The 22,480-nt window shown below is 47.3% G+C and overlaps 1 protein-coding gene across 13 annotated transcripts in view; it reads left to right on the top strand.

Annotated features, from left to right (window-relative positions):
• The window catches only part of Ehmt1 (euchromatic histone lysine methyltransferase 1), a 157,191-nt gene that overhangs the window by 105,746 nt on the left and 28,965 nt on the right, over nucleotides 1-22,480 (top strand). For all 13 annotated transcript variants that reach the window (XM_077108758.1, XM_077108753.1, XM_077108751.1 and 10 more), the window contains 6 exons: nucleotides 6,852-6,995; nucleotides 8,207-8,433; nucleotides 9,875-10,048; nucleotides 11,120-11,202; nucleotides 12,317-12,423; nucleotides 21,636-21,758. In XM_077108758.1, the coding sequence (XP_076964873.1) occupies nucleotides 6,852-6,995; nucleotides 8,207-8,433; nucleotides 9,875-10,048; nucleotides 11,120-11,202; nucleotides 12,317-12,423; nucleotides 21,636-21,758 (858 nt within the window). The remainder of the gene's footprint in view (nucleotides 1-6,851; nucleotides 6,996-8,206; nucleotides 8,434-9,874; nucleotides 10,049-11,119; nucleotides 11,203-12,316; nucleotides 12,424-21,635; nucleotides 21,759-22,480) is intronic.

Here is a 22,480-nt window from a genome sequence, read left to right as displayed (position 1 = left end):
ATGGATCTGGCTGGTTCTCACTTCGGGCTGATCTCGCTTCTCTAGAAATGTGCCGTTTCTGCTAATGCTTCTGGCCCTGGAACCACATGAAAACCCCTGGGTTAGGGAGGATATCACAAACATGTCCTGGTGCCAGAGCTGGCCTTTTTTTGGTTAGTGTTCGCCTCCAAGTTCTTAGTCTGTGTCTTGCCAGAGGAAGAGACCAGCGCTTGTTGGCTTCTCCCAGGCTGTGGTGGCTCTGCAGTTCTCACCCGCCGCTCCTCACAGGTGCAACTTGCCACGTTTTTGTCATGCTCAAACTCTTCAGAGCCCTTAACTGCATTGTAAGAGGAGCTTTCTACAGTGAGAAGGTGATGTGGCTCAACCCAGGCCCTCGCTTGCTTCTGCCTCCACCAGCAGAATGGCGGATTTTCCTTCATTGTCCTGCTATGGGAAGTCTTTAGTACAGCCCATTTTTCCCTCGTCTGCTAGGCTAGTTTCATACCAGGCAGGATGCCTGGCTACGTCTTTCTTCTCAGAGTAAGGCACAGGGCTCCGACAGCCTCTGGTGGTGTGCAGTGGGCTTGGTTTGCCGCCCCTCCCTTCTCCCTTTAGCATCTTATGAACTTATGGTCTTTTCTGCGTTTGATGTAAAATTAGATCTAGAAAACCACAAAGCAAATGTCAGGCTTAGCCAGTTCATCTCAGGTGAGTTCTGGAAGCACCATCGAAATCAAGGTCAAGAAATAGAACTTGACTCTCTCCCCACCCACCCAGGCTGTCAGACCCTCAAGGTTCCTCCCTTCTGGACCTGTGAATCCCACACTCAGATCACAGTTCAGTAGGTCCCTCTGTATTTTTTGGCAAAACTGCAGCTTGATAAGGAGATGGAACAGATTTAGCTCAATCCCTTTGCATGACCATGGAGGCATTGGCCCAAGACCAGGCCCCACATAGTTGCTTGTCTCCCTTTCTCTGGTGTTAGCAGCTGTTGATGCCTAATGCCTGTGTTTTTGATGTGTGGGAGGTTTCAGAATGGTGCTCTCCTGAATCTGTGGGTTATCTTGCATTTATTGGCTGAAATGTCTCTGCTGCCTCTTTACCCAGCAGCACCTCCCAGAGGCAAGGCAGGCCTTTTGTTTGCCAGTCCTTGAGGTACTGAATTGTTTTCTATCAGCTTCTAAAGTTGACCAGTTCTTCCTTTTGCAATCATTATGAACTCATGAATTTAGTAATGTTTGATGGGTGTAATTCTTTGTGTTATTGTTGAAGTTCAGATAGCCCCACGTTGACCCATATTGGATCCTCTTCCTGTTGATGGGGCAGGGTCTGTGAGGTCAGAACTGTTTTCCTTGATGACACTAAGAGGCTATATGTCTTGTCTTGTGTGTTGTACTATGTCCCCCCATTCCATCCCCCATCCCCCACCCCCCACCCCCGTGTTGGGATCAAATCCAGGGATGCTCTGCCACTGAGCTATGTCCTCAGCAATTTCCAATGTCATTCAATCATTCAGGGTAAAAGATTGGTTCCAAGTGTGAGCAACTAGAAGTGCATTGGTCATGGAGAAATTCCATGTTGCAATAGATCCTTAAGAAACCATCACTTATGAAAAGATTATCCACAATTATCTGCTCTGTGACTGCAGAAGCAGATATGAGAATCCCTCATCTTTTTTTTTTTTAAGAGAGAGAGAGAGAATTTTAATATTTATTTATTTTTTTTAGTTTTCGGTGGACACAACATCTTTGTTTGTATGTGGTGCTGAGGATCGAACCCGGGCCACAAGCATGCCAGGCGAGCGTGCTACCGCTTGAGCCACATCCCCAGCCCAAGAATCCCTCATCTTTTATTAAACTAGATATTAAAGAATTTTGCAAATAATAGAAGACAGTGGTATTCATTAAAATTTGTGATGTTTGGGAGGGCAGAGTGTGTGTGGTAAAGCATCTCCTTAGCATGTGCAAGGCCCTGAGTTTTGTCCTGGGCCCTTCAAAATAAATTTTTTTTTTTTTTTTTTTTAAAGAGAGGGAGGGAGGGAGGGAGGGAGAGAGAGAGAGAGAGAGAGAGAGAGAGAGAGAGAGAGAGAGAGAGAGAGAATTTTAATATTTATTTTTTAGTTTTCGGTGGACACAACATCTTTGTTTGTATGTGGTGCTGAGGATCGAACCCGGGCCGCATGCATGCCAGGCGAGCACACTACTGCTTGAGCCACATCCCCAGCCCCCCCAAAATTTTTTAAACAATGCTTCAGGAAACAGTTTTATATTAAAATGTGTTCTTTATATTAATATGATAAGTTTATTGTTTTTTCTTTATTTATTTTAGTGGTACTAGAGATTGAACCTGGGGCAACCTATCACTGAGCTACATCCCCAGACCTTTTCAGTTTTGATTTTGAAATGAGGTCACAATAAGTTGCCCAGGTTAGTTGTCTTCCATGAAAGGTGTTGATCTTCTTTGGTGCTAAGTCTATCTCAGCATTGGCCAGAAGCTGATTCTCTTGTGTAACTCCTTTCTCTCTTGACTGTTTTTCACTCAGGTGTGTGGAAGCGTAATTTGCACATGGTGGAAGTCAAAAGAGTTATTGGTGCTCAAAAAGTTTTGTATTTTGGAGCATTTGGGGTTGAGATTGGGGTTGACTGTATTGAACTCTTTGTTATTATGTATTTATTTCATTTACATTGGCTTCTTTAGATTTGGGGTTGAGATTGGGGTTGACTGTATTGAACTCTTTGTTATTATGTATTTATTTCATTTACATTGGCTTCTTTTAGATTCCCAGGCTAAAATCCAGCATTTGGGTCCCCCAAATCTTTCTTTGATGATTGTTTCTTCTCTTGACAGTGGGTTCAAACTTTAGCATTGTTGATCTTTTGGGTCAAATAATTCTTTGTCATGGGGAGGTGCTTCCTGTTGGATGTTGAATGTTTAACAGCATCTCTGGTCTCCATCTATCAGGTGCAGTTACTTTCCCTAGTTATAATCACAAATGTCCCCACAAATTGCCAAATGTTGCTGGGAGTTTGGGTGTGCAAAATTGCCCCCATAGAGGATCACTAGTCCAGAGTCACCTTATTGAGTTGGGTGCTGTGCTGGCAGATAGTCCTGTGGGTTTATATTTTACCTTGAGCTCACCGTCTTCCCCATGTCAAGGAGGCATCTTCTGGCCTGTGCCTGCCCCATACCTGTGAGCACCATTGAGTGCTGGTTTCCAGGGCTGTGGCTCTTGGACTTTGTCCCTTTGCAGCTATGTTGGCCTTTGGCAACCCAACTGGAACATCAGTGAGTTGTGACCTGCTTCAATTCTTTCCGTGTTTTCTGCTGGAAAGCTGGGACTCATGGTCAGCCCGTACCTGGAGGGTAGCCCCACTTTTGGTTCTTTGGGTGGCCCCAGGCTCTCTGGGGAGTTGGGACACTGCCTGTCCTAGGAGAAAGGCATCAGGCAGAGCTGCCAGCACCCTGGCTGGAAGCATCTTTGCCTCTTCAACTTTTAGGACAGAGAAGTGCATCTGTTCTGAACCTCCTCACACTTCCCCCAGGATGACCACTGCCTTCTGACCACAGAGATGGCCGTTGCCCTTTGCATGGTGGGTAGGGTGGGGATGGGGGAAGCAGGGTGACTCTGGTGTCTGTCTCAGAATGGCAGTGCGTTTAAGGCATGCCCCCAGACAACCTCTGGTCTCCTGGTTTCTCCTAGTGTTTTCCTCCTACCAAAAGACGTGCATTCTCCTCTTGTTTCTTGCCTTCCCATGTGGCACTGCCTCGGTCCCCCTTCTGCTATGCTCCGTGCCTGCCTCAGTCTGGGCTGTCTGTGATCTGGTTTAGCAGCACCTGGGATGCTGAAGTGTTCACAGCAGAGCAGGTGGGATGCCTAATTCCATTTCCTTTCTGGAATCACTTAAAATACATCTCCCCTCAGAGTTAAGAATACCATGTGTTCCATTTTTTGTTTTCTATGTACTTGCTGTAAACTCACCTATAACTGATGGGAGTTGGTGTCTTTGTGGGTCTCTTCAGACGCGTCTCATCTCTCTCCTGCGGGGGCACACGTGTCTGGCTCCCTCTTGTCTTAGTGGCATTACCTTGAGTCCCTTCTTGAGAGAGTACTTGGGAGAGAATGTTTTGAAACTTTGCATTCTCAGAATGTTCTGTCTCATGTAGTGGACAGTTTGCCTTCTTATTCCAACCCCAGAGCAGATGTCACCTCTGTATTGAGGGTGTGCCAGTGCCTCTTGTACACAAGCCCCCTCAGCACCACATCTGTGCCACCTTGTCCAGGTTTTGGCTATTAACCTCAGCCTTCATCTTTCCTCAGCTTGCTGGGGCGAGCCCTGTGCTGCATGGTGCCATCTCTTCGAGGAGCCTAGATACTAGGTACACTATCCAAGGCTTTCCTGCCCTTGCTGCATCTGGTTGCACCTGCTTGGGCCGTGGTACAGGAGGAAGGTTCTTGCCTCTGGACATACCTGGCTGTGCTGCTAGGCAAGTCGCTGTAAGCCAGTGGAGTCCAAGGCAGACTCAGGCTTTCACCTTGGCCTGGAGGTGGCCTAGACCCCACTGCCAGGCTTCAGGGGCTTAGAGGATGGAGAGAACCCTGAGGAAGAGAGCCTGTGGGAGTAGCTGTCCAGAATCGGCCCAGGTTCTTCACCAGGTGAATAGCAGGAGAGGAAGCAAAAGAGAGGCAACCCTGCAGAGGATAGGAGACCAGCAGGTGCCCTGTGCTCAGCTTGTGTGTCTTGATGGACCAGTGTGAAAGCCTTTGAACCTGGGTCTCACTGCTCTGGGGATTTCACTACTGCTGTTTTGGGGTGTGAGGGTGGCCTTAAAGGTTATGTTAAATATGGCTTATTATCAGTACATCTGAATTATTTAAGAGCAAAATGGTTTGATTTCTCCCATGAATGCATCAGCCCATGTTTCCTGAGCAGAAGTGTCATGGGGATGCAGCTCAGATAAGAGCAGAGTATGCTAGTGATTCTTGAAATTCGGTACTGCCCTTGTGGGGTCCATTGTTCTTTGCTGTGTGTTCTTGAAACTTCTGAACAGAATGTTTAGTGAAACAGTGAAGCCCTCTACAGCTGCAGGAAGGCCTAGGTGATGGCAGGTGTGTTGAGGCCTGGGTGCCTGGTTTTCTCTCCCTGTAGTGGGGGGTGCCAGGCCTTCAGTCCCAGGATTCTGTCTGCCCTTGTCCCTGCCCAGAGGCAGGCAGGTTTGAGTCTGTTTTGCCAACTCAGTGCCTGATTGCCCAGTTGCTTACCATTCTTCCCAGTGCTTGCCCTGTGCTGCTGCTCTACCACACATTCCTGGGGAGCCTTCTGGGGCTGCTTTGAGTGCTGATGTGCCCCTGCCTTGCTCACCTACTTTTTCTTTTGTACCTCTGTTTTCCATCCCTGACTAGGTTCCACTGTCATTGCTTTGAAGTCCTCTTTCTAAAACACCACCCTGTTTGCATTCTGCCAAGTCAGCAGAACCCTCTACCCCAACTCACTCATTTCAGCAGCCGGGCAGAATCATGCATTTTATCATTTTTATGACTATGAATAAGTTGTCCTTATTATAAAACTTCAGACATGCACAAAGAAGGAAGTATAAATTTGCCTCTGACTCCAGAATTGAGGTTCTTACTATTTTTGTGTGTCCTTCCAGACTTGGTTGTGTATATACCACATCAAGTTTCTTTTTCCAAATGACTTGCTTTTTCCTTTACTGTATTGCAAATAGTTTTCTAAATCAGCATGTGTGAACAGTCCCACCTAGCAGGTCTTGACCAGGGCTCAGAGCGGGTCATTTGGTGTTGTCAGGGAGTGGATGGCTTTTTTAGGATGTATAGGCCCTGCTTCTTCCCCTTCCATTTTTTGTTGAATGCATATGGGGTAATGCCCATACTATCTTAACAAAACAAAACACCTCCCTAGTGATGCTTACACAATTCTGGGTGAAGCCCCTTGCTGGTCTGGCAAGTCATGTGTACCACCTGGGAATGTCCTGCCCCTGTGGACAGACCTGTGTTGTTCCTGCTCTTCTGTTGTTGCAAGCTTGTATCTGGAGACAGGTTGAAAGACCTGGTGGCGTCCAGCAGAGTGAAAGAATGCTGGAGGCTGTTATGTCACATTTCTTTGATCACCAGGATATTCGAACATTGTCTCATTTGTTTTGGGAGCACTTATAGTAGTTTGTGAATTGCCACTATTTCTTTTGTTGGGCTATTTTTACTTTCTTATTGGCTCTCAAAGAGCTTTACATGTTAACCAGCAGCACCCTTTGTCTGTGTGGCAAATAGCCACCTGCTGTCTGATGCCTGGCAGCACATAGTCTTTCAGGTGTCCTCACCTCAGAGTTGCCTTTGCTTTCCTCCAGGATTGTCCCTGAGTCCAGCCTTTCAGGACCTCCAGGGCCCACACCCCTCAGGCAGACCAGAGGACATTTCTTCCTGCTATCTCACACCTCGGCTCTGACCCTGTTGTGTAGGCTCCTCCCACTGGTCTGGTCTACTCAGGAGTTGGTCATGTCGTTTCCTACAGCTCACCATAATGATCTGTGCCATCCTTCTCTCCTCTTATCCCGATAATGTCCTAATTTCTGCTTGAGTGAAGCTGCTGGTCCCCTCAGTGTGGTCCCTTGGCTGCTGCCTTCCACAGGCGGTGCAGAAAACGAGACTTCCTTTCTTAGGTTCCCAGTGCTGGCAGGTGTGCAGTGAGTGCTGCTATGTGTGTTCCCAGTTGAGACCTGCCTTGCACTGCCCATGGCTTCTTTAGTCAGCTCGCACTTGCTGAACACCACCTCTGTATCAGGCACTTGCCAGGGCCTGGCAGGTGGGGACGCTGTTTTTTCACAACTCTGTCACTAACCCCTGTCTTGTCTGACTGCAGCTGGGCCGGTGCACGAACAGCGTGGTCAAGTATGAGCTGATGCGACCGTCTAACAAGGCGCCACTCTTGGTGCTGTGTGAGGACCATCGGGGCCGCATGGTGAAGCACCAATGCTGTCCTGGCTGCGGCTACTTCTGCACAGCGGTAAGAGCCCAGCCCACCTGGTGGGCCTTTCATGTCCTCTAGAAACTCATCCCAGTGACTTGTCCCAAGTCTGGGGCCCACCCTGAGTAGGTCTTCAGCGAGACAGGGTCTCACTGAGTTGCTGAGGCTGACTTTGAACTTGCGATCCTCCTGCCTCAGCTTCCTAAGTTGCTGAGTTTATAGGCGTGCACCACTGCTCCCAGTTAGACATGCCCTTAGACATGCCCAGTCCTGCCTGTGGGGCATCCTCTGCTCCCTGCACTGTGAACTCCTGAGTTAGACGGGAGACACATCTCCTCCCTCTCCTGCACCTTCCTGTTGTGGCTAGGATCTTGTCTTCATTGACTCCCTCAGATATCTCCTCATCAGTGCCCGAGACCCCCGAACAGGTCCGTTCTCCATGGAGCCCTGGTGGGCAGCACTTGCCTTTGCCTCTAGCCTCAGGCTTCTGCAAATATCTGCTGCTCCTTTGTGAACCGGGCCAGGAGCTTCCACTCCAGGTCTTATCTTGGATTCCACACCTTATATCCTACCTTATCTTCCAGCACCCTTTTTGTTCTGCCAGGGAGAGCAGCTTCTCTACATCTTCTTGTCTAGCGGTTTTGTTTGTTTGTTTGTTTGTTTGTTTTTTAATATTTATTTTTTAGGTGTAGTTGGACACAATCCCTTTTTTAAATTAATTAATTATTTTTTTAATGTGGTGCTGAGGTCTTGCACGTGCTGGGCGAGTGCTCTACCTCTGAGATAAAACCCCAGCCCTTCTTATCTAGCTTTTTACAAGAGTGGCCATTCTCATGGTGCTTGTTTGCACAGTACTCACTGAAATGCCAGCGGTGTCTCCTTCACTCTGTGACCCAAGACTCTTGTACCGTCTGCTCTGCAGAACATGGGCCCTCTGAAATCCTTCTGGACCATATCTCTTATGAAGTTTCTTGCTTGGCTAGAGAATCTGAACAACAATGGTTACTGGGGGGCTGGGGGCACCGAGGTGACCTCTTTGGCTTCTGTTCTCTGTGGAAGTTGCTGGCAGATGTGGGTGCTCTAAGCAGATACAAGAACAGATACTGTTTTTACTTCTCAGCAGCATGGGGCCAGGACTAAGTGCCTACCTGGTTCACCTGCTTGCTCTATCTGCCTGGCTCAGTAGAGCTATTTTTCTGAATGTTAGCTCCAGTTTTTTCAAAGAGTGACTTTTGTCTTCCTGTCTTTAGGGTAATTTCATGGAATGTCAGCCCGAGAGCAGCATCTCTCATCGTTTCCACAAGGACTGTGCCTCTCGAGTCAACAATGCCAGCTATTGTCCCCACTGTGGGGAGGACACCTCCAAGGCCAAAGAGGTGACCATAGCGAAAGCAGACACGACATCTACAGTGACCCTGGCCCCTGGGCAGGAAAAGAGCCTGGTCACCGAGGGCAGGGCGGACACGACCACGGGCAGGTACTTGACCAAGTGGCTCTGACTGGATTCTCTGGGCCGAGCCCCTGTTGGGTCCCTCTAGTTGTTAGTTTCTCCTGCTGTATGCAGAAGTCTCAGCCTACTTTTTATTTTTTTATGGTACTGGGTATTGAACTTAGGGGTGTCTGCCACTGAACCACATCCCTAGCCCTTCACTAATTTTTATTTTGAGACAGGGTCTCACTAAGTTACCCTTGCTGGCCTGGAACTTACCTCCTCCTGTTCCAGCCTCCTGAGGCACTGGGATTACAGGCACTCCACCCAGCTTAATCTCAGCCAGTTCTGATGCTTATTGTGATTTCTGACATTTAAGAAACAGCTTACATTAATTTATTGCCATTTATATATTGGTCTCTTTTAGGTTTTGTAGATTCGGTTGCCTGTTTTCATGCTACCTGATGGATGTGGCTTTGTGAGTTCTGTCATCAGCAAAGTCCCTGCAGTGATTATTTGATAAGCCTGAAGCATCCGTCAGCTGCTGCAGGCTCTTCCTGCTACACTCTTTTTTTTTTTTTTGGTACTGGGGATTGAATCCAGGGCCACTTAACCATTGAGCTACATGCCCAGGCCTCCCCGCCCTCTGTCCCCCAGTCCCGCTTTTTTGGCGGTGCCAGGGATTAGAACTAAGCTATATCCCCAACCCTCTGCCTCTCCTTTTTTTTTTTTTTAATTTTGAGACAGGGTCTCACTGAGTTGCTGAGGCTGACTTTGAACTTGCAATCCTCCTGCCTCAGCTTCCCAAGTTGCTGGGTTTATAGGCGTGCACCACTGCTCCCAGTTCCACTACACTCTTCATGGCAGGGTAGAAGCCTCTCTGGAGACAGGAGAACAGTCTGGAACAGTATTCACAGAGACTCATAGCATCACTTTCCTGAAGGAGTCCAGTGGAAGTGGCTAAAACTGTTTAGAGTTGACGTTGTCAGCAAAAGAAAAGAATAGTTGCAGCAGCCAGTTCTCCCTCCAGCCATAGCTTGGTAGTAAGGGAGGTGATGCAGAGAGACCCTTCCAGAGTGACAACCATACCCACAGGCCACCCAGAAAAAAGGGGAAAGCAGAGCTTAAGAAGCTTCATGCTGATAGAAAGAAAATTAAGACTTAATGGAAGATCTTTTAGAGGACACAAATTATGAACCCTCCAAACTAAAGATTAGAGAAATGTCGACTCAGTGGGTTTCTGTCTGCTGGGGAGGGCAGCAGGTGGAATAGGTGTGACTCAGGAACCTCACCCCTCACTTGAGTGGGGTTCTGAATTCTGGGCTGTCACATCCTGGACAAAGCAGGTAGCAGGTGATCTGGCCATTGTCTCTGCTGGAGAAGCAGCTTGTGAGACAGGTGGAAGCAGGTGGTATTTTGTGTTTTCATTGATTTTTCATGAGAAGAGGCTTTCCAAGACTGATGTTTCAATAATTTCCTCCCCCTGAAGCACTGCTGGAGCCCCACTCTCTGAGGAGGACAAGCCGCAGAGTGCAGCTCCTCACGTGCCTGAGGGCTTCGATCCCACCGGGCTGGTGGGGCTGGCAAGGCCAACCTCTGGCCTTTCCCAGGGACCTGGGAAGGAAACCTTGGAAAGTGCTCTGATTGCTCTGGACTCTGAAAAGTAAGAGCTAGTTTTGGAGATGATCACTGTGCTATGCCCTGGGGGTGGGGGGGGTCACTATGCTTTCCAGCTGTTTGAGTGACACCATTGATCTGAACAACTCTTGTGTTTTTATACTGTTTGGGGAAACCATTGCAATTTGGTCCTGGGGAGGCCCTTGAAGTCCTAAGTGAGGACAGTCAAAAGACCCTAGAGACCCACTCCCTAGGTATGCCGCCCACAGACCACTGACAAAAACACCATCCCGGAGCCCACTCCCAGCTGTGCAGGCTTTCCTAACAGCTCCATACCCCATATACCCAGATACCTGCAAGCACTTCTGGCCCACAGGATGCCCAGGTCCTCCCTTCAGTGGGACAACCTCACCTTCCTCCAGGAGGAAGAGCAGCATGTTTACTCTTCCATGAATAGAAAAATCCTGGTGCTGATAAAGTCCTAGTGTACCTCTTCCTCACCTGGGTGGGCCTCCCTCTAGCTTCCTCTCTGTTTGGTCTCTCAGTCTGTTCTTACAGCGACTGTTGCGTTCACTTGTTGCTTATAGTCCCTACTGCACCAACCACGCCCTGACTATTCCTGACTCCTGCCTATCCTCATACCCCAGTTATTGATGTACATTTATCAATTTAGTTATTGATTTAAGTTTTCACAGCATAAAACCTGGGTCCCCACTCTTGCAGCCCCAGGCCCTTCTTTACCACTGGAAGTTGGCTTATGTAGCTTGGTGGCAGCTCTTGTCACCCACTGTGCTACAGGCAGAGAGTGGGCTGTACACATGGCCTCATTGTTGCTGTGCTGAGTGTGTTGGTGGCTCTTCAGGGTCTCCCTCCACCTGCTGCAGAGCAGTGGCTTGCCCTTGACCCCTGGTACTGTTGCCACATCTGCAGAAGCTCCTGGTTTGAGCATTCTCATGCCATAACCGAGAAGGGGTTGACTGTAAGATGCTTCAAGACTGGTGACTTCATTGTTTGTGACTTGAGGAATTGACAGGCAGCTGTACCCCAAGGGCCTTTGGCTTCCAGGTTTACAGATGCAACTTGGGCTGTGCTGACCATGACCTCTGCTTTCCTACAGACCCAAGAAGCTTCGCTTCCACCCGAAGCAGCTGTACTTCTCTGCCAGGCAGGGCGAGCTACAGAAGGTGCTCCTCATGCTGGGTGAGTTGCCTGCATGGGCACCCAAAGGAACACAGTCCTATTGGTTACTCCTTTCTTTTATGAGCCTGATCTTACTATTACTCTGTTCATGAGCCTCTGGCACATGACTGGGAGTGCCCAGTGACACCATCCTGCTTCTGATGTTCATGTCCACCTACTCGTGGCACTGGGACACTCTGCATTTCTAACTTTTGAAAAGGAATTAGGTGACGATTAAATCAGTTAGAAATTTAGGTGCCAAAAAAAGCGATACAAGCGCTGGGGCCTGTTGTGAGTGCTGCAGAAGGAGCCTTGTCTGTCCGTCTGCGGACAGGTGGTACTGGTGCACTCGTGTAGCCTGAGCTCTGAGCTCATGGCTCCAGGCTTGGAGGGCTCAGAAGTTTATCTACTCTGGGCTCAAAGAGGTGATTAAAAAATCTTTTGCCTTGGAGCTGGGGTTGTGGCTCAGTGGTAGAGTGCTTGCCTAGCATGTGTGAGGCACTGGGTTTAATTCTCAGCACCACATATAAATAAATGAAAAAAATAAAGGTCCATCAACGTCCTTAAAAAAAAAAAAAGGCTTTTGTCTCCCAGCAAAACATGAGAGAAATTGAACAATTTGCTCTAGGGGAGGAAAAAAAAAAAAAAAAAAAAAGGTTTATTTAACTTTGACCAAAATGGCTGTTGACTCTTTTCCTTCTGACTTCATACAGTCTAAGTCACTTCACTTCTGTATGGCTGGCTTCTTTGCTGAGTGTCTGACAGATGTCCAAGTTGTTGGTCACAGGACCCCAGAGCCAGTTTTGTCTTTGTCAGTGTCCTCACAGGCCTAGGGAGGCTCAGCCCAAGAACACATAAGAACAGATCCAGGCCCCCAGACAGGGAGGGGACGAGGAAGGGGCAGGTGTTGTTACCTGCCTCTGATGGACAATTCTGCCAGCTGGGTTGTGTGTTGTCAGTCTTCTAAGCAGATGGGGCCTGGCCCAGACCAGACAGCAGTGTGCTGGCTCCAGCTGGCTCAGCACTGGCTATTGGTCTGGGAGCTGCCAGATCTGGGTGTCACAGCCATCAGGGTCATATGTAGGCACATCAGTGGCGACAGCAGCGTAACCGGCTATACCATGTCTGTTCACAGTTGATGGAATCGACCCCAACTTCAAAATGGAGCACCAGAACAAGCGCTGCCCACTACACGCTGCGGCAGAGGCCGGCCACGTGGACATCTGCCACATGCTAGTTCAGGTTTGGAGGCGCGGCTCGCCCAGACCTCTCCGCTGTCCTTCATGTTTGTTGGAGTGAAGTGACTCCAGGTTCCTAGCTGCCAGGAAAGCAGCCTCCTGCCCCTCATGGCCCTGGGGCTGCTGACCCTGCTCCATCTGTTTCTGCTGTTTCTGGCCCACAGGACGCCCAGTGTGGCTGTGTGTTGACTTGTTTAGTTTTAGTTTAGGTTTAGGTTTTGATCTTTACTGACCTATTGCCAAAGATAAGGGTTCACTTCAGCCCAAATCTTCCCCCACCCTCCACTACCTGGTTACTTTTTTATCTTCAGAACTTGCTTTAATTATATAAGGGATGTTTTTTTAAAAAATATTTAAAATTTGTAATTGACATAATAATTGCACACACTTATTGGGTACAAGGCAATGTTTCAAAATATGTATATAATCCAGGCATCTGGTGTATCCATTACCTCAAATGTTGGTCATTTCTTTAGAGAACATTCAAAATCCTCTCTACTAGCTGTTTTGAAATGTTCAGTTAATTGTGCCAATCATACTTACCCTCTTCTGCTGTGGAAGATTAGAAGTCATCCCTCCTGCCAGCTGCTCCCTATACCCATTGGCCATCCTCTCCAGCTCCCCATCCCACCCTTCCCAGCCTCTGGGAACCAGTCATCTGTTCTTTGCTTGCACATTTAAATGAGAACATGCAGTATGGGTCTTTCTGCATCTGACTTATTGTGCCCTACATAATGTCCTCCATGCTTATCCATGTTGCCAGAGATGGCAGGACTTCATTCTTTATGGCTGAATAATATTCCACTGTGTTCATCTCACACTTTCTTTACCCATTCATCTGTGGAAGAACACCTCGGATGGCAACATATCTTGGTGCTGATGAACCTTGCTGCAGTCAGCACATGAGAGCAGATTTCTCCTTGACTTACGGATTTCCTTTCCTTGGTATATGTGTTCAGGAGTGGGTGCTGGATCAGATGATGGTTCTATTTCTGATTTTTTGAGCAGCCCCCATACTACTTCTCTAGTGGCTGAACTAATTTATGCTCCTACCAGCAGTGTATAGAGCCCCCTGTCCACATTCTCACTGACATGTGTCATTTGTTATTAGCCTTTCTACTGGGGTGAGATGATATTGCACTGTGGATTTGATTTTCCTGCTTTTTTTTTTTTCTTTTTTGTACCAGGGATTGAACCCAGAGGCATATCCACATCCCTAGTTGTGAACCACCAGGTTTCTTAGAGTCTCACTAAGTTGTTGAGCCTGGCTTTGAACTTGCAACCCTCCTGCCTCAGCCTCCCAAGCTGCTGGGATTATAGGATTATGCCACCATGCCTGGCCTGTTTGTATATCTTCTTTTGAGAAATGTCTATGCAGATCTTTTGTCCATCTTAAAATTGAATTATTCTATTTGGTATACATTATAGAATTTAAGCCCTCATCACATGAATAGTTGGCAGGTATATTCTTCCATTTTGTAGGTTGCCTCTCAGCTCTGTTGATTGTTTCCTTGGTGTTCAGAAGTTTTTTGGTTTGATGTCATCCCATTTGTCAGGTTTTGCATTTGTTGCTTGTGCTTTTGTGAGTCATATCCAAAAAATCTTTGCCCTACCAATATCTTAGAGCATTTCCCCTGTTTTCTTCTGGTAGTGCCATAGTTTCAGTTCCCACACTACTTGTTGGAGAGACTATTCTCTGTTGTGTGTTCCTGGTGCTTTTTATCAAAAAGCCATCAGCTGTGAATATGTGGATTTATTCCTGACTCTCTATTCTGTTGCACTGGTCTGTGTGCCTTGCTTTTATGCCAGTAGGCTGCCATTTTGGTTAATATGGCTTTGTAGTTATTGTGGGGCCTTCAGCCTTCATTTTTTTGCCCAGGATTGCTTTGCTATTCAGAGTGTTTTGTTTTTCCATATGAATTTTAAGAGTGTTGTTTCTCATTTCCATGAAGAATATCGGTGGTATTTTGATAGAAATTGCACTGAATCTATGGGTCACCTGTAGTTTAATATTTAACAGTATTCTTTCAATTCATGCACTTGGAAGATCTTCCTATTCTTTGATGTCCTCAACTTCTTTCATCATTGTTCTGTGAATTTCACTTAGAGATCCTTCACCTCTTTGGTTAAATTTATATAAATATGTGTGTGTGTGGTGTGTGTGTGTGTGTGTGTGTGTATTCATATTATCTTTTACTGAAATTTTGTTGGTAGTATATGAAAAACCTACTGACATTTCAATATTAGTGTACCCTGCAACCTTACTGATTTCAGGCATCAGTTGTAACTGGTGGAATCTTTAAGTTTCCCTACAAATAAAATCACAATATCTGCAAACAAGTAATTGGTCCTCCTCCTTCCTCTCGGATGCTCTGTTTCTTTGTCCCCCTGCTTTCCAGTAGTATACTGAGTAAGTGGCCAAAGCTAGCATCCTTGCCTTGTCCTGGGTCTTGGAGAAAGTCCCTGAACTCCCCTTCACCATGGCACTGTTGAGGGTCTGCCATGTGGCTTTGGGCTTTGTTGTGTCGCATGTGGTCCTTCTACCTCATTGATTATTAGGAAGGGGTATTAAATTTTATTGAATGGTTTTGCTGCATCTGTTGAGGCAGTCACGTTTTGTCTTTTGTGGTGTTGCTATGACAGGTTACTCTTTTGTGTTTGTGCATGTTGAATCATCCTTGCATTTCTGGGATGACCCCCATGCCCCACCCGTAGCTAATGATCTTTTTGATGTACTACTGGATTCAGTTTGTTAGCATTTTGCTAGGAAATTTTAATGTATCTACATGTGGGAAATTGTTCTGAAGTCTTTTTTTCATTGTGTCCTCTGGTTTTTGTTATCAGGAAAATGCTGGCTTCATAGAATGAGTTTGAAAGGGTTCCCTGCTTTCATTTCTTTTTTTCTTTGGGTGCCAGGGATTGAACCCAGGGGTGCTTAACCACTGAGCCATATCCCTAGCCCTTTTTGTATTTTATTTAGTGACAGGGTCTCACTGAGTTGCTTAGGGCCTTGCTAAATTACTGAGGCTGGCTTTGAATTTATCATCCCCCTGCCTAAGCCTCCTGAGAGGCTGGGATTACAGGCGTGCACCACCATACCCAGCTCCTCCTTTCATTTCTTTGGAAAAGTTTGAGAAGAGTTAATGTTAGTCTTTGAAGGTGTGATGAAATTCAGCATAGAGATCATCCAGACCTGGACTTTTCATTGTTGGGAAACCTTGCTGTTGATTAAATTGTGAGTTAATGGTCTGTTGAGATGATTTATGTTCCTGCAGTTCAGTGTTGGTAGATTGTACGAGCTTAGCTCTTGTTGGCATATAGTTGTCATAATAGTCCTTGAGATAGTCAACACTTTATTGCTTTGATTGAAACACTTTCCACAGACAGCTTGGAGGAGGAAAGATTTATTTTGGCTCATGGTTTCAGAGGCTTCGGTCCATAGTGTACTGCCTCCATTGCTTTGGGCCTGAAGTAAGGAGAGCATCATGGCAGACCAGAGCGCCTCAGCCCATGGCCACCGAAAAGCAGAGAGAGAACCCTTTCAGGCACACTGCAATGGCCTGCTTCCTGCAGCTAGGTCCCACTCCCTTGGATAGTTGATATTTTTGTCTAGGTGATGCTTGCGTTGAGGAAAGTGGGTAGAGTTCCAGCTCTTACTCATTGGAGTCCTCCTCTCCTTTAGATACAATACACTTGCTTTAGACAGCTGGGTGCTCTAGCAGCAGTGTATTTAGTTCTTGTGATTGTTATTTCTTCTTATTGAAGTGACCCCTGTGCATGTTCTTTTGTATGGCTCTTGACTCCACATCTGCTTTACCTGTTGGGAGCAGGCCGAGTCCTGCTGGCTTCTGGTTTCCATGCCAGTCTTCCCCCATTGCGCTGTCAGCCGGGGGAAGTCAGTCTCTTGTCAGCAGCATACGGTTGGGTCTTGCTGCCTAAGTCATTTGGCAGTCCTTATCTTTTCACTGAGGATTTCCTGTGTTTGCACTCAAGGCTGTTGGTATTGAGGACCCTCAATCTGTTGCTTTCTGGTGATTCTGCCTATCCTGGTCCCTTCCTTCAAGCTTCCCTATGTGTCCTTGCGGCTCAGTGGCTTTCAGTACTAATGGGTGAGTTTCCTTTCTCTGGGTGCCTCCCTCTCCTGTTGGCTGTACTTCCCAGGTTTCCAGGATGATAGTTGTCTTTCTTTTGCTGCAGGGAACAGGGCACCCTAAGTATTTCTCCCAGGGCTGCTGGGCTGGTGCTGGATTTGTTGCTCTCTCATTTCTGAGATGTGGCATTCAGCTGTTTTTTTCCCCTCAGCATCCCACTCTGTCCTGGCTTGTAAGGCTCTGCTCAGAGTCTGCTGCTGGCCAAGGGGGAGTCTCTGGTATTGGCCGTGCCGCTCTTCTGTTTTCCTGGTGATCTGTGTTGATCAGATTGGTCAGCGTCCCTGGGCTTCCTGTTGGAGATCCACACCTTCTCAAACTTGCAGGTTCTGTGCAGCTGCTTTGTCGACTAGCTGTTATGTGCCTTTTCTCTTTCCCTCTGTTTTTGGAACATCCATAATTGTCCGTGTAGGCTCTCTTGGCAGTGTGTACCATGAGCCTTGTGGGCTTTTTTGTTCTTTTAATTGTATTTGTGTATTTTTTGATTCTAATATTTTGGTCTGACTGTCTTATTTCAGAAAACCTGTCTTCAGGGTCAGAAATTCTCTTGAGCTGATGAGGGCATGTTTCATCTATATATCATTGTTCTCTTGTGTTTGCATGATTGGGTGGACTTGGTCTCTGTTGACCCCCAACACTCTTCATAGGCTTAGGCCTGTCCTATTCACTCTGTGGGTGCTGCACCTCCTGGCGATGTGTTACAGATGCCCCACTGAGTCTGATGCTCCCTGCCTCTGACCCTTCATATGTGACTATACTTGGCTTCTGGAAAGTTTGGGGACTGTCATTTAGCCTGACTGGCCCTGAGTCATACCTCATTATAGTTGGAGCTCTTCTTAGTCCCATGTGGTGCTGGCACGCTCTGTGGAGGGGACCATGCCCTTTGTCCTGTTTTCCTGTGTAACTTTGAGAAGCACCCTCCTGTTGTCTCCAGCTAGGACTCCTCCACTTGGGGATGGGGCTTCTAGACCGATTCCCAAACGAGGTTTTCTCCTCACCTGCCACTGCACTTTCTAGAGGTGTTCTCACAAGAACCCTGTTCTTTGGTCATCTCTTTTTAGAGCCTCTTATTTTACCCTGCTCCTCTGAAGGCGTTACTCAAGAGTTATAGTGAAGTCCTGTGCTATCCACAGAGCACCCTGAGGTGACTAGGCAGGCTTCGAGGTCTAGCCAGCCAGGGTGTGGCAGGGTCCCCACAGGAAGTGTTGGGTGAGTGTCGGGCTGTGCGGGTAGGGTCATATGGGAAGAGGGGATAGAATGATACAGAGGAGTTGGTGCTTCCTGGGGCAGGAGAGCAGATGCCAGCAGGTCCAGGGATGCTGCTGAGGGTGGGCAGAGAAGAGCAGGCAGGCATCCCAGGACATGGGCACAGCAGGGGCCGACACCTAGGGGTCAACAGTCAGGGTAACTTTCCTTTCCACCACTGGGGGGTGCACCTGTTCTGGAGGGCATTCCTCTGGACTTGGAAGTCTCGCTTGCCAGTTATTTCCCCTCATTTCATTTAGGGTGACCCCGCTATTCTGACTTCATTCCTGAGAACTGGATTATCATTCTTTCAAAAGGCATTGTTTTTTTCCTTGTTTTGTCTTTTTTTTAAAAAAGTAAGGGGATGGGGTGTGGCTCAGCAGTAGAACAGTGTTCAGCATGCTCATGGCCCTGGATTCAATTCCCATGACCAGAAACCCAGTGCAGATAAGTGTGCATGTATATGTGTGAGTGTGCCACATGTTGGGGGATGTCCGTGAAGGTAAGCACCCTGCTTTGCCCGTGGCTTCACAGAGGGCTCAGCATTGTCGGTCCCCAAGGTGCTGTGCCCCTGAGGCTGAGCTCTGCCAGCCCTCACCGTGAGAACATGTCTGCCTTGGCTCCCTATACCTTCCCCGGGTGGCTCCACTCACTGTTGTCCACTTTCAGCTTGATGTTAATAGAGATGGACAGTACAGATTCTTTTGTGTCTAGCTTCTTTTAGTCCCAACATCACAAAACAAGAGTCAAGTGATAACATGGAAAAAGCAGGCAATGCAGGTGGGAGTCAGTGGAACCATCTTAACTCTTCTCTTTACCATGGCTGTGGTTTGCACAGTGTTGTCCTTGGGGAAGTTGTGGCTCTCTGTTCTGTTCTGTGTCCACTGTGCCCTGTGAGGCTGAAGCTATTACAAAATGAAATATTAGATATTTGGGAATCCTTTGCATACAGCGTTTTTTTTTTGGGGGGTGGGGGTAATGGGGATTAAACCCATGGGTGCTCTACCATTGAGTTACATCCCCAACCCTTTATATTTTTATTAATTGATGGATGGATGGATGGATGGATGGATGCTGGGGATTGAACTCAGGAGCCCTCAACTACTAAGCCATATCCCCAGCCCTATTTTGCATTTTATTTAGAGACCAGGTCTCACTGAGTTCCTTAGTGCCTTACTTTTGCTGAAGCTGTCTTTGAACTCAGGATCCTCTTGCCTCAGCCTCCAGAGCCACTGGGATTACAGGTGTGTGCCACGCGCCATTTTTTAATTTTGAGACAGGTTCTCACCAAGTTGCCCAGTTTAGCCTCGAATTTGTAATCTTCCTGCTTTAGCCTTCCAAGTTGCTGGGGTTATAAGTGTGGGCCACTGTACCCAGCTATCCACAGGAACTCGTTATACCCTTTCCATGGACATCTGTTCATTCATACCTGGTTGTCTGGCCAGCCTGGCACAACTCAACTAGTTCTCAGTCAACCTTGGTCTAATCCCCAGCTATAGAGTTACTATTGCTATTCTTGGAAGATCCTTTTGCGCGTGAATTTTGTCTTTTCCTCCAATCCCAAGTAGTTTAACTGTGATTTCCCAAGAAAAGGGACAGAATGAGTTTGTTTCTAGTTTTCCCTGAGTCTCAGGGCACAGCTCCTTAGGTTTTCAGTGTCTGTGGGTGTCTTACATCATAAATCTCCTGCAGGCTCTGTCCAGAAGCCCCCCAGTGAAGACTGGCACTGGTGTCAGGTCTTCCTATCCCCTCTCTGGACCTGTCCCAGCTGGGCTGACCTGTGGACCTCCCATTTGCGCTTGATTTTGAGCTGTGTGCCCTGAACCTGTCCAGGGGCCTCTTCAGAGCATGTGTGATGTTTGTCCGTCTTAGTTTCACTGAGTACTCGCTGAAGCTTTTGTTTTGTTTGATCCCCCTGTGCCTGTTGACCTGCTGCATGTGCTGTTTGGATTGGAAGCTCAGAGCAGATGAAGCAACAGACCAAATGGTCCTTAGCACTGCTGTGCTTGCTGCTCAGCCATGGAGAGCATCCCAGCCTTGAAGTCAATGCTTCTCTGTTGCTGGGATGGACTCAGCCCTGGTCCTATTCCAGGGCTGTGGATATCTGTGGTCTGACTCTTGGGCTGAGAGGCTCTCCGGGTCAGTCTCAGTAGTAACTCATATAGGAGCTGCCCTGTCCGCCAGCCTTGTGAGCCCCTGGGCTTCTCCTCACATATGGGATTATTTCCTAGCCTACAGGCAGGTTCGCCTCTGTCTGCTCACACTATTGTCTCCGCTGTGATGCTTTCTCTCCTGAGTGTTGTTTCAAGATGGGGCTCAGTGTGAATGCTGAATGTGCCAGGCTATGAACTAGAAGGTGTGCCCACAGTGAGGGTTTGGGAGTGCATAGTGGTCCTGCCAGTTTCAGAATGGATCCGGTGTCCCCTGCTGAACATGTGGCAGGGTCCACAACTGGAAGCCACATTTTTTTGTGTTGTTGCATCTGTTGGGAAATTCCATTAGTTACCTGTTAAGTCTTGGTTTTGGCTCTTCATCTATATTTTTCCCCTGAGTCTCAATGTTCTCGAATGTTTTTTGGGTGATGGTTAATAATTGGTGTCTTCCCCGGTGGTCCTGGGTTGCTGTGTGCTTATGAGGGGCTTCTGCTTGTCTGCGGAGCTGGTAGTGCCAGGTGCCAAGGTCAGAGTGAGGTCCTGGGGGTCCAGGAAGAGCAGGGCTATGTGTGCTGTGTGCAGATAGAGCATGGTCTCCAAGCGCAGCCCTGACCCTCCTCAGCCGCACTCTCTCTGCATGGCCTCCACTCGCTGCCCTGTCCTCTGTGTTTGAAAGTTACTTACTTGTTAAAGTCAGCCGCTGTGGAATTCTGGCCTCCTTTGCCGTCAGATTTAGCAGTGTGACCCTTGCTTTGAACTTTTGTCTGAAATTGTGTCTCTCCCCACCCACCTCCCTGTTTCTGTGTCAAATCTGTGGTTGGTGTGACCTCTGGCCCCTGCCCTTGGGCCTCCAGTTTTAGCCCATGCAGTCCATCTCTGGAGACTACCACAGTCTCTTCCAGAACCCCTAGTTGCAGCATGCACCCTTTAACTGCTCCTGGCTTGTGTAAAACTTCCTTTCTTGATGATTCTACTCTTGTGTTTTAATTGCTAATAGCAAAAATAATACTGTTGTCACTATTTCATTGTAAATATTTGTTTTATAAGATGAATATTAGCTGTTGGTTTAAGAAGTTGGATGGTTACCCTGTGGGGAAAAGATTTCAGCTGCCAGCAGCTTATTTGCTCTTGGCATATAGCCAGTGTTAAGTTGGGGGCTTCACCTATGTGTACTTGCTATTGCACTAGTCTTTCAAGTTTCTCACTTTTTAGAAAAATTAAATTGCTCCAAAATGCATAGCATGGAAATTTGTTTGGGTTCTGTTTGTTTTGGAAACTGTTGAAACAGCTGGAGAAGTAGGCAGCAGACCCAACAAGCTGGGATGCCCCTCCGCATGTCCCTTTCCCAGGCCTCTTCGCACCTGCTTTGCCTGCTTTAAGGTTTCATGCCATCTTTCTCACTTGTAAAGATGTTGTCACACTGCTGTGCTGTGAGTATTTTCTATCAGGTTAATTTAGAAATGAGATCTTGCCAAAAAAACACCCAGTGTGAACTGGAACTTCATAGAAATAGAATGGCTGTCTTAAATGCAGTTTGGAAGACTCAGATGTGGTCCAGTAGAGTTTCAACTGCTCATTCAGTCTCCTTTTTAGACATGGAAGCATCTATGCTTGTGTGAAGGACTGCAGTAGCTTCTCTCCCATACACCTGACTGTCCTTGTTTTACCAGGCGGGCGCCAATATTGACACCTGCTCAGAAGACCAGAGGACCCCACTGATGGAAGCTGCAGAAAACAACCATTTGGATGCAGTGAAGTACCTCATCAAGGCTGGGGCACAAGTGGATCCAAAGGTACCCCATGATGTTCATGTTCCTACTCCCTATGTAGGTGTTTCTCAGAAACGAGAGTGGGGACAGTTCCTCACTGGAACACTGTCAGGAACTGGTAACCTGCAGACATTTACCCAGTCATCCAGAAGTCTCTTCACCTTCTAAGGTGACCTGGCGTTATTAGTGGCCATCCCGGGTGAGCACCAGGCCCCTTGTGCAGAAGCTTCCAACCGCCTGCAGGCAGTGTACTTCTCTCTATCTTCTACCCAGGGCAGTTAGGCAGGAGGAGAAATAGAAGGCATCTACGTTGGAAAGGAAGAAGCAAGTTTGTCTCTGTTCTTTTATCTGTATAAAACCTAAAGAATCCACAAAAATATTGTTAGAGCTGACAAACCAGTTCAGCAAAGTAGTAGGATACAAAATCAACATGCAAAAATGAGTTCCATTTTTATGTACTCAGTCTTCTATCCAAGTATGAAATGAAGAAAATCATTCCATTTCCATAAGATCAAAAAGAGGGAAAACTATCAACAAGGCAAACAGCCAGTACATTGAAGATGGCAAATCACAGCTGAAAGAAGTCCTTTTTTTTTTAGTTGTAAATAAATACCTTTATTTTATTTATTTATTTATTTGGTGCTGGGGATTGAACCTAGTGCCTCATGCATGCTAGGCAAGTGCCCTACCACTGAGCCACAAACCCAGCCCCCAATAGCCTTTTATGTATACAGGAAAACCCATCC

This window comes from Callospermophilus lateralis, chromosome 2 (assembly GCF_048772815.1).
Source record: "Callospermophilus lateralis isolate mCalLat2 chromosome 2, mCalLat2.hap1, whole genome shotgun sequence".
Taxonomy (NCBI): Eukaryota; Metazoa; Chordata; class Mammalia; order Rodentia; family Sciuridae; genus Callospermophilus; species Callospermophilus lateralis.
The sequence above is the reverse complement of the archived record's forward strand: the minus strand, read 5'-3'. Positions and strand labels throughout refer to the sequence as shown.